The sequence below is a fragment of the Esox lucius genome, chromosome 19 (assembly GCF_011004845.1).
Source record: "Esox lucius isolate fEsoLuc1 chromosome 19, fEsoLuc1.pri, whole genome shotgun sequence".
NCBI lineage: Eukaryota > Metazoa > Chordata > Actinopteri > Esociformes > Esocidae > Esox > Esox lucius.
This window is the reverse complement of record NC_047587.1, coordinates 35,458,715-35,475,834: the sequence shown is the minus strand read 5'-3', so window position 1 is coordinate 35,475,834 and position 17,120 is coordinate 35,458,715. Positions and strand designations below refer to the sequence as shown.

General features: G+C 42.2%; 1 protein-coding gene across 7 annotated transcripts in view; it reads left to right on the top strand.

Annotated features, from left to right (window-relative positions):
- Window positions 1-17,120, top strand: part of abcc8 (ATP-binding cassette, sub-family C (CFTR/MRP), member 8) — a 91,090-nt gene that overhangs the window by 22,402 nt on the left and 51,568 nt on the right. For 4 of the 7 annotated variants that reach the window (XM_034288297.1, XM_034288299.1, XM_034288301.1 and 1 more), the window contains exons 5-9: window positions 1,807-1,973; window positions 3,919-4,167; window positions 12,722-12,910; window positions 14,637-14,801; window positions 15,342-15,497. In XM_034288297.1, coding sequence (XP_034144188.1) covers window positions 1,807-1,973; window positions 3,919-4,167; window positions 12,722-12,910; window positions 14,637-14,801; window positions 15,342-15,497 — 926 coding nt within the window. Of the gene's footprint in view, window positions 1-1,806; window positions 1,974-3,918; window positions 4,168-7,772; window positions 7,998-12,721; window positions 12,911-14,636; window positions 14,802-15,341; window positions 15,498-17,120 lie in introns of those variants that run through there. The other 3 variants (XM_034288298.1, XM_034288302.1, XM_034288303.1) reach the window with 2 other exon arrangements.

Below are 17,120 nucleotides of genomic sequence, written 5' to 3'. Positions count from 1 at the left end.
AAACATCCAGGATGACAGGCCTGTGCAATAAGAAGCAGAATTGCCTGATGAGATGGGCATCTGAGGACGTGTCTGTGTCTTCAACTCTCCCTCACCAGCTGTGGATCTGTTGGGATGTAAGGATGCGATCATGAATTGGAAGGGAGTGGCGAGAGCAGGGCTCAGTGCCACATTAATGAAAAGTCTATAGCTATTGTCATCGGTGTGGATGGCACTTCAATACTTTGTTGATTTTTTGAATGTGAATCACAATGGCAGCTGAAACAAGGTTTTCAATACTGATCTACATTCCTTTCTTTCTGTTTCTATGGCTCTTGACCCTGACAGCCATGGACATACATCACTGAACAACAAGGAGGATGAGGGAGAGGAGGGGTTAGAAGGAGAGGAGGAGGAGGAGGGAGAGGAGGGGGTTAGAAGGAGAGGAGGAGGATGAGGGAGAGGAGGGGGTTAGAAGGAGAGAAGGAGGATGAGGGAGAGGAGGGGGTTAGAAGGAGAGGAGGAGGATAGAGGGAGAGGAGGGGGTTAAGGACAAGAGCAAGGTAGTGTTTGGCTGGGGGAGGGTAGGGCAGAGGAACTGGGTAAGTGTTTGGCTGGGGGAGGGTAGGGCAGAGGAACTGGGTAAGTGTTTGGCTGGGGGAGGGTAGGGCAGAGGAACTGGGTAAGTGTTTGGCTGGGGGAGGGTAGGGCAGAGGAACTGGGTAAGTGTTTGGCTGGGGGAGGGTAGGGCAGAGGAACTGGGTAGGTGTTTGGCTGGGGGAGGGTAGGGCAGAGTAACAGGGTAGGTGTTTGGCTGGGGGAGGGTAGGGCAGAGTAACAGGGTAGGTGTTTGGCTGGGGGAGGGTAGGGCAGAGTAACAGGGTAGGTGTTTGGCTGGGGGAGGGTAGGGCAGAGTAACAGGGTAGGTGTTTGGCTGGGGGAGGGTAGGGCAGAGTAACAGGGTAGGTGTTTGGCTGGGGGAGGGTAGGGCAGAGTAACAGGGTAGGTGTTTGGCTGGGGGAGGGTAGGGCAGAGTAACAGGGTAAGTGTTTGGCTGGGGGAGGGTAGGGCAGAGTAACTGGGTAAGTGTTTGATATGTTTCTGTGATACACTCATGTAGACTTGATGCCAGAAAAAAGGACACCGAATTTAAAGGACGCTGAAGCACCATTTTATTCTACAAGTATCAGATTATCTCGTTTTTCTCCCATTAAAAATGTATCAAGTTGGATAAATGACATCTATCCAGCTGTCTTTGGGATATAGAATGGGTAGTATAGGCTAATTGAATGACAGGTATTTGAATGACAGGTACATTCATTTTGACAGTTATAGTAAAGCTTCTCATTCTACTTTGAAAACTAATTTGTCTGTCTGTGCCATTTTATTGAAGTGTTTAATTTTGGTATGATATAAATAATTAGCTGACTCCTGGTGAAACACATGAACCTCAATGGGGACATCAAGAGGGATCAACCAAAGATGGAGATCTCACCCATTTGACAACATGAAAGTCAAAGCCTTATTGGGCAATGTCCATGGTATAATGTATTTTCTCACAGTTAAGACATTTAACCATATCCATGGACGTAACACAAGCAGAACCCTCAGAAATGCCATGACACAAAACAGAAACCGACAAAACACAAACCAGAATCACAATCCCGTGACTTGCTCTGAAAATCTTGGCATTGCTGTAGGAATGACTAGGACAATCCCAAACCTTTACATTTGTCGAGACTTGAAACGACTTGGGTCAAACTGAGTGAAGATTCCCTTAGGGTTCCTGAAACACACTCTGATGTTTTTTGTTTCATCTCTCCAAAGCTCTGCTCTTCTACTGGGTGTTGGCCTTTCTGATGAAGACCATCAAGTTCGCCAAGTACACAGAGGAAGGCATCAGCCTGAGGCAGCTTCGCTACTGCATCACGGGGCTTCTGGCCTTGCTCTACGGATTACTGCTTGCTGTGGAGATCAACGTTATACTGGGCAGGGTGAGTAGCACAGCCGGGGGGGTGGGGGGCGGTGGTCTCTTTCCACGCTTTTCTGCGTATCTGTGCCTTTTTGCGTGTTATTTCTAAGCAAGGCATGTGTCTGTGTGTGTGTGTGTGTGTGTGTGTGTGCATGCGAGCGGGGGTTTTCTTTAGCGTAAGTGGCCATCTCTAACCAGTCTGCTTCAGTCATCTCTGCCCCCTTTCAGTGTAGCGCTTTGGACACTCGTTTTTGAGCGGTATCGAAGTCGTGCAGGTCTGTTCATGAAGGCAGAATGCGCTGGGATGTTGTGATTCATTCAAACCACCCCCTGTTTATCTGTGAGCGATGACATGGTGTTGACGATGGGCTTGTTTGTCTGGATCATTGACTGAGGCGTCCCCCTCAGTCAATTTTAAATCCACGGGGGTTCGCCTGGGGCTTCGCTGATGAAATAAAGGGAAGTCCTGCTGTGTTGTTGATGAAGCCATCGTGTTTGTTATGTATGGTGGAGGATAACGACCGGTACGTCCTGTGAGAAAGCTATCCATGCAAGTGTGTGTGTGTGTCTCTTTGTGCTGGGAAACAGCAGTTCACATTTATTCACAGCCATCACCTTGTCTCCTGGTGCTCTGTGTACGCACACACTAACACACACTAACACACACAGACACACAGAATCTCTCTCGACTCTATTGGAAGAATCAGTGTTGGCTCTCGCTTTTAGGGACCCTAAGCTATATTTAATACGGGAACGCCTCATCCCTGTTGGTCAGGGCCGCGTTACCCTTGAATGTTTGGCCTTGTTACAGACACACCAGGTGACACACTGGTGAAAATGGCAATCAAAGGTGAATTTCCCACACCTTTTAAATTGTAGTTAGTGTTTATGTACAAATATTCAATGAGTTTGTTAGCTCTCATATGGATGCACTGAGCAGGCTAGATACTGAGCCATGGGGAGCAGAAAAGGACTGTCCAAATACTTATTTCACTAATTAAAATGAAAATCTATTTATAACATTTTTGACAAGCATTTTTCTGTATTTTGTTGTTGTTTTTTTGTCTCTCACTGTTCAATTAAACATACCATTAAAATTATAGACTGATCATTTCTGTGTCTGTGGGCAAACGTACAAAATCAGCAGAGGATCAAATAATTTTTCCCCTCACTGTAGGCTTTTGATTGGATACTACTGCAAATCCATTTGTGATGTGGGGCTGTTGTAAAACTCCAGACCTTACAGAAGGCTCAATAAAGGACTTCAAATATATTTTGACGCTTTTTGTTCTTTATTGTACTCTTGGTACTTTTAGGTTCAATGCATTTCATATGAAAAATACATGTTTGTGTAAGTGTGTTTATTAATAGCAGTGACAGTTCATTTGGAGAGCATCTGTTTGTGCTCTAACAGGGTTTCCCATTCTGAGATGCAGGCTGAACTGACCTGAACTGACCGTGTTACTTAGTGAAACACTAATGCAACATTTATGAGAAACTAGGCAGCCTTCCCATTTCAGCGCACAAGTTAACCGAACTGTGTGCCGTTGTCAGGTGTAATTCTGGCCATAATACTTCTTTCCTCCTCCCTTCTTTTCCAACAAAATAGATTTAAAGCTGAAGAGCTCAAACAACACATTTTCAGGGTTTCTCATTTTAGTACAATACATGCTAGGGCTTTGCCAAGGCGTTGATGCGTTCGCAACGCCTGATCAGGCAACCCATAATTTAACACACAAAAGAGCTAGCTTCCATGACAAATAATCTACATCTTCCATAATTACACCCTTTCATTCAAATCTAATGACTCAAAGGCCAGCAAGATAGTCATCATCTCTCAAAAACATTGTTTGTTTCATTGCTCACAAGTTCTTATAATACTAACAGAATAAGTATTTTTTTTCTCCTTGTCCATGTTTCTCATTCCAATCAATAACCTCTCTCTTTCTGTCCAACCTTCCCCACAGCGCTATATATGTTTCAGCGAGGCCACAGAGGTGAAACCCCCAGAGGATCTCCAGGACCTGGGAGTGAGGTTCCTGCAGCCCTTCGTCAACCTGCTGTCCAAGGCTACCTACTGGTGGATGAACACCTTCATCACGGCAGCCCACCGCCGGCCCATCGACCTCAAGGTCATCGGCAAGTTGCCCATCGCCATGCGAGCCTTGACCAACTACCTGAAGCTCCGGAGGGCTTTTGAGAGTCAGAGGGTAAAGGTAGTAACACCACTGTAACTCTCTCACCACAAGCATGAGAGAGAACGAGAGCACGAGAGAGTGAGAGCACACGAGAGAGTGAGAGCACACGAGTGACCCCTTCACATTTTCTCACTTTTTTGTTTGTTATACACTTCATTTACATATATGTTTTGCTAACAATCTACACACAATATCCCAAAATAACGTTGCAAAAAACACATTTATAAAAACGTATGTCAATTTATTGAAAGTAAAAAAAAGTATATACATAAGTATTTAGACCCTTTATTATGTACTGCGTAGAAGCACCTTTGGCAGCGATCACAGCTTTGACACCTCTTTGGTATGCCTCTAATCTGGATGGGGAGTGTCTTCAGGTCTCCCCACAGATGTTCAATGGGTCTCAAGTCCAGGCTTTGGCTGGGCCACTGGAGGACTTTCACAGACTGGTCCCTGAAGCTACTGCAGTGTTGTCTTGGCTGTGTGTGTCAAGTCATATTTTCTCCAGTCTAAGTTCCTTTGCGCTCTGGATCAGATTTTCTTAAAGTATCTCTCTATATTTTGCTCTGTTCATGCTCAACCCTGACCTGTCTCCCAGTTCTTGCCGCTGAGAAGTATCCTCATAGCATGATACTCCCACAGTGGGGAGAATAAATATTTGATACACTGCGGATTTTGCAGGTTTTCCCACTTACAAAGCATGTAGAGGTCTGTCATTTTTATCATAGGTACTCTTCAACTGTGAGTGACGGAATCTAAAACAAAAATCCAGAAAATTACATTGTATGATTTTTAAGTAATTAATTTGCATTTTTTTGCATGACATAAGTATTTGATACATCAGAAAAGCAGAACTTAATATTTGGTACAGAAACCTTTGTTTGCAATTACAAAGATCATACGTTTCCTGTAGTTCTTGACCAGGTTTGCACACACTGCAGCAGGGATTTTGTCCCACTCCTCCATACAGACCTTCTCCAGATCCTTCAGGTTTCGGGGCTGTCGCTGGGCAATACAGACTTTCAGCTCCCTCCAAAGATTTGTAATTGCGTTCAGGTCTGGAGACTGGCTAGGCCACTCCAGGACCTTGAGATGCTTCTTACAGAGCCTCTTCTTAGTTGCCCTGGCTGTGTGTTTCAGGTTGTTGTCATCTTCAATGCTTCAACCCATCTTCAATGCTCTTACTGAGGGAAGGAGGTTGTTGGTCAAGATCTCGCGATATATGGCCCCATCCATCCTCCCCTCAATATGGTGCAGTCGTCCTGTCCCCTTTGCAGAAAAGCATTCCCAAAGAATGATGTTTCCACCTCCATGCTTCACGGTTGGGATGGTGTTCTTGGGGTTGTACTCATCCTTCTTCCTCCAAACACGGCGAGTGGAGTTTAGACCAAAACGCTCTATTTTTGTTTTAGATTCTGTCTCTCACAGTTGAAGTGTACCTATGATAAAAATTACAGACCTCTACATGCTTTGTAATGTAGAGGTCTTTTTATTTTCATATATACTGTATTAGAATGTACTCCAAGTGTTTCTCCTACTAAGGAAATCTTTTCAAAATAGCTGTGAACTCAAAAAGTATGTTAGGTAAAATAGAATATGTAGTTTCTATCATTCATTTTCCTAAAGTGTTCATTTTAGAGACAACATTTTCATGAGACAGTGACAATATGGTTCTTGGTTAGCCATACAGATGTGTGTTAACATTACAAGATCAAAAGTATTACATAAATCTGTAATTATTACAAGAGAAAACATCTACAAAAATAAGTATTATTTATGACCATTATCCTGGGAGGCGTTACAGAAATATTATTTTCAAGCTATTTCGTGTCTATCATTCCACTCTCTATCAGATAATCCAAATGTGGAGAATATTTCAGACCGCCTAAGATCTAAGACTTTCTATCCTATCAAATTCAGACCAAGAGTTGACCAAGAGATGCTCAAATAAGTCTTTAAGTACACCAGGGCAACATTAAAGGATCTACATGTTTCTCTTTCCACAATCAATGTCAGATTGCATGGTCAAATGCACGAAAATGACATGGCCTATATTGGATGTCATGAAGGAAGAAGTTTCTGCTTTCCAAAGAAATATCCTCACTGCCGTTCAAAAGTTTGGGGTCACTTCGAAATGTCCTTGTTTACCATGAAAACATACGTAAAATGAGTTTTAATTGGAAATATAGCCATTGACAAGGTTAGAAATAAAAATGGTTTGTTACTATTGAAGCACCTCCCACAGATTGGATTGGCTTGATGGACACTTCATATGTACCATACAGTCAAGATGCTCCCACAACAGCTCAATAAGGTTGAGATCCAGTGACTGTGCTGGCCACTCCATTATAGACAGAATACCAGATGACTGCTTCTTCCCTAAAGAGTTCTTGCATAATTTGGACCTGTGCTTTGGGTCATTGTCCTTTTGTAGGAGGATATTGTCTCCAATCAAGCACTGTCCACAGGGTATGGCATGGAGTTGAAAAATGGAGTGATTTAAAGAACCCTTTTACCCTTTACAAATCTCCCACTTTGCCACAATCAAAGCACCCACAGACCTTCACATTGCCTCCACCTTGCTTGACAGATTGTGTTAAGCACTCCAGCATCTTTTCATTTGGTCTGCATTTGATTAATGTTCTTCTTTGTGATCTGAACACTTCAAACTTTGGTCTGTCCATAACACTTTTTTCCAATCTTCCTCTGTCCAGTGTCTGTGTTCTTTTGACCATCTTATTTTTTTCTTTTTATTGTTTAGTCTGAAATATGGCTTTGTCTTTGCAACCCTGTCTAGAAAACCAGCATCCCGGAGTCGCCTCTTCCCTGTTGACGTTGAGACTGGTGTTTTGCGGGTACTATTTAATAAAGCTGCCTGCTGAAGACCTGTGAGGTGTCTGTTTCTCAGACTAGACACTAACAGTGGTGTAGTGGAGGGTATACGCAGGTTTACGCAGGTATACGCTTTCTATCCACTTTTCTGTCAGTGGGCATAGCGTACAGTATACTGACTTCTTACTGATGTGTATGAATGTAGTCCAGTGGACGTATATGCAATGTACATTATGCAACAAGTAGCATATAAAAGCCAGTCGCATAATTATTACAAACGCAACATTTTAAAACGACCAATAAATAATGTGCCCGAGACCGACGTTTGACATAGCTCTGATTGGCTGGTTATTTAGAACCTCATGTTACTTAACTTCAATGAAATATTTTTGCCTGCTTCTTTTTTTCCCCCGAGGATAAATTATATTTCCATAGACTTAACGTTAATTCCGTAATACATTATGAAACGTACTCATTAAACAACTTTCTCATTTGTCCAACCAAATAAACGTAGTCGAGCAGCAGACAAAACTGCGAGCTGTGCTGGTGCACTTCCAGCATCCGGATCCTCCATGGTAAAGACTTGGTACCTCCATTGGTACAGACTGTACCGTACAGTATATCAGTAAATTCAGTATTTTTGCCTTAAATCAATTTGTCAATGTGGCGGTTTGGCATTACTCCCTCGTTAACTGCCTTAGCTAGCTAACGTTTTTTAGGTAACTTACCATTTTTGAGTTTTGGAAATGGTTGCTAGTTAAATTGGAATATACGTGATGGGAAGCTGACATCAGGACTGGTAGCCAGTTAGCTAGATTTCTTATTTAAAACCTTTCAGCTTGTATATGACCAAGAGTGGATCATACAGCACATAGCTTGCTTTTTTAATACAATATTGCAATCTTGTGGTGTAAATTGGTCATCTTATTTGCACTTTCATTGTAAATTCCTGAGTATACTGTATGTTTTTTGTTCTTCATAGACACCAATGATTGGCCAGACCTATAGACAGTAAAGTAAGTAAAATATTTACTATAAAGTCCAAAAACCTCTGGTTAGGATGCAAGAAACTGTGTAGGTTAGGGTAGTTCAAAGAATTGGTTTCCAATGCATCTACATGGTGTTAGACAGGGATGGGCAGTATTTATGATGCATGTATTTCAAATATGTATTTAAAATACAAAATATAATTTGTATTTGATGAAAATGGTTTCATATTTTTTATCAAACTGCATGACACGTCATTTATTATTTTATTTATGATTAACAATCAAATTATTAATTATTTAGAAACTAGTTGCAATGAATAAAGATGCCATCAGTTGGATTCTTATAAATGACTTGTTTGTCATTGAGTCAGTGCTGCTGATGCAAAGTAGGCCCTTCATTACCAAACACCAAGTAACAAAATTAGGATAAATGTATGAGTCATTAGCAAAATCCCAGGATTTTCACTCTTTTCCAGGAGGGTCACATTGACCTGCCTGTAACATTGGAGGGGGTCATGACCCCCCCCAGCGTCTCCCCTAATTCTATGCCCCTGATTACAGTATACCCACTTCTCCTGGCACCACCTCACCACTGGACACTAATGTATTTGTCCTCATGCTCAGTTGTGCACCGGGGTTAGAAACAGTTTGCGCTGTTCTGTGAAGTGAGTAGTACACAGCGTACACAGCGTTGTGCAGTTTCTTGGCAATTTCAGAAGAAAGTTTGGTGTTTCTGGCCCCTCAGAATCCCAACCACCCCTCCTCCCACAAACACTGTATATGACATAAATATATGTCATATACAGCATTTGTACCTTACAGTTGTGCTCATAAGTATAGAGACCCTGGCAGAAATTGTGATATTTTGGCATTGATTTGGAAAATATGACTGATCAAAATCATCTTTTATTTAAGGATAATGATAATATGAAGCCATTTATTATCATATAGTTGTTTGGCTCCTTTTTAAATCAGAATGATAAAAGAAATCACCCAAATGGCCCATTTGCATACCCTTGAATGTTTGGCCTTGTTACAGACACACACGGTGACACACAGGTGAAAATGGCAATGAAAGGTTAATTTCCCACACTTGTGGCTTTTTAAATTGCAATTAGTGTCTGTGTATAAATAGCCAATTAATTTGTTAGCTCACATGTGGATGCACTGAGCAGGGTAGATACTGAGCCATGGGGAGCAGAAAAGAACTGTTAAAGGTCCTGTGTAACAAGGTTATGGAACTTAATAAAGATTGAAAAGGATATCAAAAGACATCCGAAATCTTGCAAATGCCAGTTAGTACTGTTCAATCAAGTGGAAAATTGGGGATGTCTTTATACCAAGCCGAGGTCAGGTAGACCAAGAAAGATTTCAGCCAAAACTGCCTGAAGAATTGTTCGGGATACAAAGAAAAACCCACAGGTAAACTCAGAAGAAATACAGGCTGCTCTGGAAAAAGACTGTGTGGTTGTTTCAAGGAGCACAATACGAAGATACTTGAACAAAAATGAGCTGCATGGTCGAGTTGCCAGAAAGAAGCCTTTACTGTGCCAATTACTGTGCCAATGGTCTTGGACTTTCCAGCATGCCAATTACCCTAAGCACAAGGCCAAGTTGACCCTCCAGTGGTTACAGCAGAATAAGGTGAAGGTTCTGGAGTGGCCATCACAGTCTCCTGACCCTAATATCATCGAGCCACTCTGGGGAGATCTCAAACGTGATAGACAACTATTACAAAACACTGCACGCTGTCATTGGTGCTAAAGGGGGCAATACACAGTAGTAAGAACTAAGGGCATGCAGACTTTTGTACAGGGGTCAGTTAATTTTTTTCTTTGTTGCCATGTTTTGTTTTATGAATGTGCCATTCTGTTATAACTTACAGTTGAATATGAATCCCATAAGAAACCCATGTGTTTTGCCTGCTCTCTCATGTTTTCTTTACAAATGGTACATATATGACCAATTCTCCAAGGGTATGCAAACTTTTGAGCACAACTGTAAGTATTAGGACAGGGATGTAAAAGTGCCATTTTAACACCCATAGACCAATTGGTAAGACAAATGTTTCTCATAAAAGATAAGAGAGAGATATGCTTCAGTTATGTGATGTTTGGGGATATCAGGTATGCCTCCTTTCTATAGGATTAAGATCTGGTCTTTAACTGAGCCATTCCATTACCTTCCATGGCAAAGACACTTTTTAGACTATGAGAGTAAACAAGAGTGTCATATTTAACATGATAATGTATTTAATGTTTCATTTTACATTGGCATGTACCGACAGATAATCTAGGGGCATGAAAACTTGACCAGCGTCTTATCAGTTTCCAGAGGTCTATTGATATACAGTTGTGCTTAAAAGTTTGCATACCCATAAAAGACAGTTTGTTTTGCATGATCAGTCATAAATTCTACTCTTTCTGCGGGGTAACTTAGGAGCACAACTGTATGTACCTCACAGCGCTGTAAGCTACATGTCACATTTCAAGGCATTTCTGCAAACTCTGCGGTCTAAATACTTATTATTTTGCTTTGATGATTTGAAATTAAAAGAATCAGCTGGGATGTTTCTTTTAATTTCTCTAGCAAACAAGTCCAATTTGTTTGCTAGAGGAGATTCGTTCCTGTTAAATGGCAGCGTTTTTGGTCCCACGGCAGCCAGCTTGAGACGTGACTGTGGTCAGGCAGCCCGGACGGATTGTGAGACTTATCACACACCGGTAGAACTTGAACACTTTCAACCACATACACATGCTGTATGAACGCACATACACACCACCACAAACACACTGTCACATACTTCCCATTTGCTTCCCATGAAAGAGGAGATCTTTCACCCTGCATGAGGCGGGAAGTCCCGGTGTTTACAGTAGAATGAGAATGACCTTTGACCCGTCTTAGTCACATCCTGGTCTTTTCCTCCCCTCTTTAATCATTTTATAGTACTTCCTCCCTGCATCTCTGTCATCCTTCCCTCCTTCGCAACGGAGGTGTGGCAGTCTGAGCAGACGAGACCTCCTCGGTCACCCCCGAACTCACAAGTGCAGCATGCACTGGAAAACCCTGACCCTGTCTCATCCTTTGATCCTTGACCCCTGTCCCCAGCCACATGTTGTTGTGTCTGACTGTGAAGGAAGAGCACCGGAAACTCTCACTGTCTTCATCAAACGGGCTGATCACAGTGCCTGACTGGGGACGAGGGTGTTGACCCCGGCCTGGGTTGGGTTGAAACAAGTGAATGAAAAAAAGTGGATGAAAAAAGGACTTACTTCAAATACACCCTCATCAGCAGCAGTGGTAAAACAAGAGCAAATAGTAGAAACTGTAGCTTTAGTCAAACTGAGTCCTGGTGAGGCAAGATGGAGCCTGTGTAATAATAATAATAATAATGTAAATCTAAAATGATGAATGGACAGAATGGGCCAATGCATTGCTTTTTACGACCTCCATGTCAGTAACTTGGGCAGTACAACTATAGCTAACTAGTTACATTTTTGTCTGTTACATGTCATCTTCCTTATTGAGAAAGAAACTCAATCCCATTGCAGGAGGACATGGGGTGGATCTGTTTCTGACAGGTTGAATAGATCAAGTGATCATGTCAAACACCTTGGACAAGGATACTTTCTAATGACTCTTCCAGAGACCCCAGCAGCCCTTAAAAATGATTAGATGGCATATCGAAGAGAATGTGTCAAATTCTATGAGTCTAGAAAAGTTGAAGTGGAAAAGTTTGGGGAGAAAAACTTCAGGCAGTTGAAATACAGGGTTAACACTGAACATATCCATCCACTGAGTCCATTGGCAAGCACAGATCATCTCCGGTGTGAATTGGAAAGCAGGTGGAGGGAGGTTACAGGCACGGACCACATGGACTGTCCCTACAACAAGGCATCTGTCAAACTATTGCAGATGACACCACGGTGGTCGGTCTCTCCACTTTGCTCACTCATCCCTGAGGGTAATGAGTCCCTGCACCGTGGGGGAGGCGATCGACCAGGGGCCCGGCGTGGTCAAAATCACATGGAACACCTCCCACCTCCACTTGAGATTGAGGGCTCAGATGTTAGTTCGGCTGAGTCAGTGAAAACTTCCAGAACTGTCCAGAACTTTGGATGTAAACTGAAGCGCGTTGTACGGTCTGCAGAAAGGAGGGATCGGCAGCCATCTACCCTCCGTCAGGATTGTATGTGACTTCATGAAAGCATGACAAGATCATTGCTGATCCCTCCCAGCCTAGTAACACACCATGTAAAACATCTTCCTCTGGCATGCGGAGGGCAGGTGGTCAGTGCAGGTCAATCCTGGCACCTGAACAGTTACTTTTCCCTTTGGTTTTAGTCCTGTACAGTATTGCTGTACAGTACAACAATATTTTTGTGGGAAATATATATATAATAATTATATCAGATCTTCCCTGAAAAACATTTTAGCAAGACGTATATCCATCTGTTATTGTGGGAGTAGATTTTAATCAGGCTCCTAACCTGCAGTCTGATATATTTCCTGTAGGTTTTGAGCTTCGCTTGCAGTCCTGATCACTTTGTGTATGGAGATTTCTGTTCCGGGCCATTATTCTTCCCTGTTACTTTAACCACATTTCAACATGTGTATCTTGTATTTCTGATGTCAATGAACCCAAAAATGGTGACCGTGAGAAGTAGTGTCCAAAATGTTCCAAATATCTACATGAACCTTGCATATTAATTTCATTACCTGATATAACCTTGATGTCCTTTTTGTTGCAGAGGCCCCTGGGCTCCATGCCTCAGGGGCCTAAGTGGATCTGGAGGGCCCTACGGCTGGCATTTGGACGGCCTCTTATCATCAGCATCACCTTCCGTTTCCTGGCTGACCTCCTGGGATTTGCTGGGCCCCTCTGCATTTCCGGCATCGTCCATCACATCAGCAAGGACAACCTCACCATACAGCCTCCGGTGAGAAGACCAATACGGACAATGACGGGCAAGGACACAAATACACAAACCAAAGACAGAGAGAGAGAGAGAGAGAGAGGGAGTGGGAGAGAGCGAGGGAGAGATAAACCCAACTATCTCATGATCTCCTGTCTTTTACGAAGTCCATACTGATCAGACATTTACTGTGTCCTCCAGCCAACCCACCTGTTGTTAAAGGTGAACTCCTCATTTAAGCTCATTAAGTATTTAGGGGTCTAATGGCTGATGGTTTTACCAAACTGTCTGTCTGACCCAGACTCTCACGTTCCACTCAAACCAGAAGGGACAAGGAGGCATCTGTCGGATCTCCTTTTGCTGACCCACAGTCTCCTGATGTAATATGATCATACATAATTTGTTTGAAAGTCATGGAGTTACGTAATGGAAACATGCTGATCTGGCGCTGTAACAGTATACGGCTGTTTTCTGTAGCTACTCATATAGAGAAGAGAGAAATGCCTCCTTCCAGTTAAAAGGTATTTGATCATTTTGTTTAGAGGTACTTAGTGGCGCACACTGGAATATCTAAAAGACGAGATGATTTAAAAATTACGGATGGCTTGTCATCTGTAGATAGCACTCTACTCGCTGTCTTGACAAACTGTTTGGCCCAATTGTAGACTGAAATAGTCACACCTGGAAGACATTAAAGAGCACAATTTATTTTTTACTGCTGCAACATGGATTTGAATCTGGCTCACTGCTCTTTCAGCAAAAACTCTACTCTATTTTTACCCACTTTCCTGTCAAAAAAATATAAAATAAATCAAATAAAAAATTACACTGCACAAATATAGATTGACAGGAAAAGGCTGTGTTGTCAGTGATGAATGCAACATCATGGAAATGGTCAATGACTTGTTTTGAATGCATGGTAATGAGTGCTCAGACGTCCAGAGAATAGGGAAGCGAGGAATCTGAAGTGCAGTGTAATTAAACAAAATAAGCCTTTATCAGATTGACATTTCAGAGAAAAGTCAGTAGAAAGAGCCAAAGGGAGGTCTAGAAATATAAAGAGGGTGATTTGGGAAAGTGGGAGCGAGAGACAGACAGGTTACTGTGATTTTTATCTCAAAGATTGAACAATGTATTAACTGTTTCTGTATGAAAGACTCACAGAGATATGAGATACTGTATCCCGCACAGATGCACAACCCAAGGTTACGTTAAAAGGCTGACGGACGACTAATGTCAGCGTACTGAATTCAACTTTCATAAGACAGTGTTTTTTTTCGGGAATAATCCAAACCTTAATATGATTCACTGGTAGAACCGTATGACAATAAAGACATCTATCATCATTACAACGCAGATAAAGAGGGAGAGCGCACTAAGAATAGCTGATATGATCAAGACTGTAACTGTGTGTAGTGAAGAGGGCTAGAGCGTATTTGAACTGTTGATTGATGCTCTTAAGGAATGTCTTGGAGTTATTTCTGTCCTGTGGTTCATAATTATTCAGTGATGTCATTTTCCTCTCTCATGCACTGATTATTTTTGATGTTCGATTACTGTCTTGTAAACAGATAAGGTTGGCTATTAGTAATGGATTTGTATTGTAAATTTTTAAATACTACATCAGACCAGCAATGTATTTTCTTTGATCCTTTGCCCTCTCTGCTGGCAGCTCTAGCGTATGTGTATTATACATTCCGAGGGCACTTAATGTTTGTCTTGACATATCTGTCTTTTTGTGTCCTTTCAGATAAAGCTGCTGGGCGTCTACTTCATCTCATCTCAAGAGTTTTTGGAGAATGCTTATGTTTTGGCCGTGCTGCTGTTCTTCGCCCTGATACTGCAGAGAACCTTCCTCCAGGCTTCGTATTATGTGGCCATCGAGACAGGCATCAACCTACGAGGCGCTATACAGGTACCACGTTATTGGCAATTGTAACAGCGTGACCTCTGCAGACCTTCCCATATATCACACGTTGTCAAGGGAGATGTGTGTCAAGCTACTCCTTATTCACACTCTGGTTCACTTTTATTTAGCAAGAGTAAATTGGCAGTACACAAAAGCATCAATAGGTCAATGTCTTGCATCTATAGTAGCTGCTAGCCCTATATAGCATGTTTATTGTCAATACATTGAAAGACAATCTGTTCAGCGTGCGGTAGGAGGGTTGCCTGATTTATTTGACAGTATCCCGCCCAATCACAGCCCAAGTCCCAACGACTTCACTAAAAACCTGGCCAAATTACTTTTTTGCTGTCCAACCTTAAATCAACCCACTCGAGCCAATATTTTCATAACAAATGGTCCGACTGGACAGGTGACTCCCTTCTGGCAACACTGAGCGGGGACGACTAACAATGAGAGAAGCCAGACACAACGTTGTAGATGAGTTATTGTGAAGGTAGGTCCTCTGTATTTAAAAACATAGGTTTGATGTGTGTGTTCTTCCTCCAGACTAAGATCTACAACAAGATAATGCGTCTGTGCACCTCCAACATGTCCATGGGGGAGCTGACAGTCGGACAAATCTGCAACCTGGTCGCCATAGATACAAACCAGCTCATGTGGTTCTTCTTTCTCTGTCCCAACTTATGGGCCATGCCAGTCCAGGTAAGACTGTTCTGCTGTCCTCTAATGCACTCCACTCAACTGTACCATACTGTATTATACTTACTTGTACTGTGTTCTATCTGCTGTACTCTACTGTTCCATACTCTATTCAACTCTGCCTGATGCTATTCTGCCTTGCTCTATTCTATTCTACTATACTTGACTGTACTTACATAGGTTAGGTCCTGTATGGTGTTATTGGATATTCTATTCTACCTTGATCTATTTAATAAGGTCTAGGGTAATTTAATATACTATATCAAAGTCACGCGCAGGATCTGCATCACAGGGGTATAAATGTTAATGGCAGACAGACTGATGTTGATTTTCTCTCACTATTAAATAATGATGCAAACAATTCAGCAAATGTTATCTTCCGAGGTCACAGCCCAGGTTTTTGTCATTTTTGATCTAATTTCCTTTTTCATGTGATTAACTTTTTATATTGTCAGTGCACTTTCCATTAAGGAATTTTATGATGAGAGCAAATTGATTGAGATTAGTTTAGTTTCCATTTCCCACCCTACCATTAGGCAGTTTATACAATACCCCTGAAAGCTTTACAGCATAAGTCTCTCTGTCTGCCAGTATAAGTCTCTCTGTCTGCCAGTATAAGTCTCTCTGTCTGCCAGTATAAGTCTCTCTGTCTGCCAGTATAAGTCTCTCTGTCTGCCAGTATAAGTCTCTCTGTCTGCCAGTATAAGTCTCTCTGTCTGCCAGTATAAGTCTCTCTGTCTGCCAGTATAAGTCTCTCTGTCTGCCTTTATAAGTCTCTCTGTCTGCCAGTATAAGTCTCTCTGTCTGCCAGTATAAGTCTCTCTGTCTGCCAGTATAAGTCTCTCTGTCTGCCAGTATAAGTCTCTCTGTCTGCCAGTATAAGTCTCTCTGTCTGCCAGTATAAGTCTCTCTGTCTGCCAGTATAAGTCTCTCTGTCTGCCAGTATAAGTCTCTCTGTCTGCCTTTATAAGTCTCTCTGTCTGCCAGTATAAGTCTCTCTGTCTGCCAGTATAAGTCTCTCTGTCTGCCAGTATAAGTCTCTCTGTCTGCCAGTATAAGTCTCTCTGTCTGCCAGTATAAGTCTCTCTGTCTGCCAGTATAAGTCTCTCTGTCTGCCAGTATAAGTCTCTCTGTCTGCCAGTATAAGTCTCTCTGTCTGCCTTTATAAGTCTCTCTGTCTGCCAGTATAAGTCTCTCTGTCTGCCTGGTGAGAGGCTAGCTGTCCCAGTTCATGTTGACTTATCTCCCTTCTCCAGGGTGACCACTGTTTTCCCTGGTGCTCAGTTTGTCTTTCTGTCACTTGTTGGAGAAAGAGATTCATTTTAATTCCAGTTATGAACATTGATTCCAGTTATGAACATTTGCATTTATAAAGAAGTGTATCCCAAGCTCAAGTCAGCTTGAAAAACAAGCGTAGTGTTAGAGGTTCTGGTTCGTGGTTCTTGATTACTTCATTCTAGGCGCAGGGATTAGTCTTGGGGATTCAATAGAAGAGTTTAAAAGACAGTGTGGGGATTTCACAGGGCGTGGTATTGAAAACCATAACGGTTCAATTAAATATATTGTGCTACTAGGCATGCCTCAGTAGAAGTAATGTTCCTGTCCAACTTTGAGAAGAAAACTATT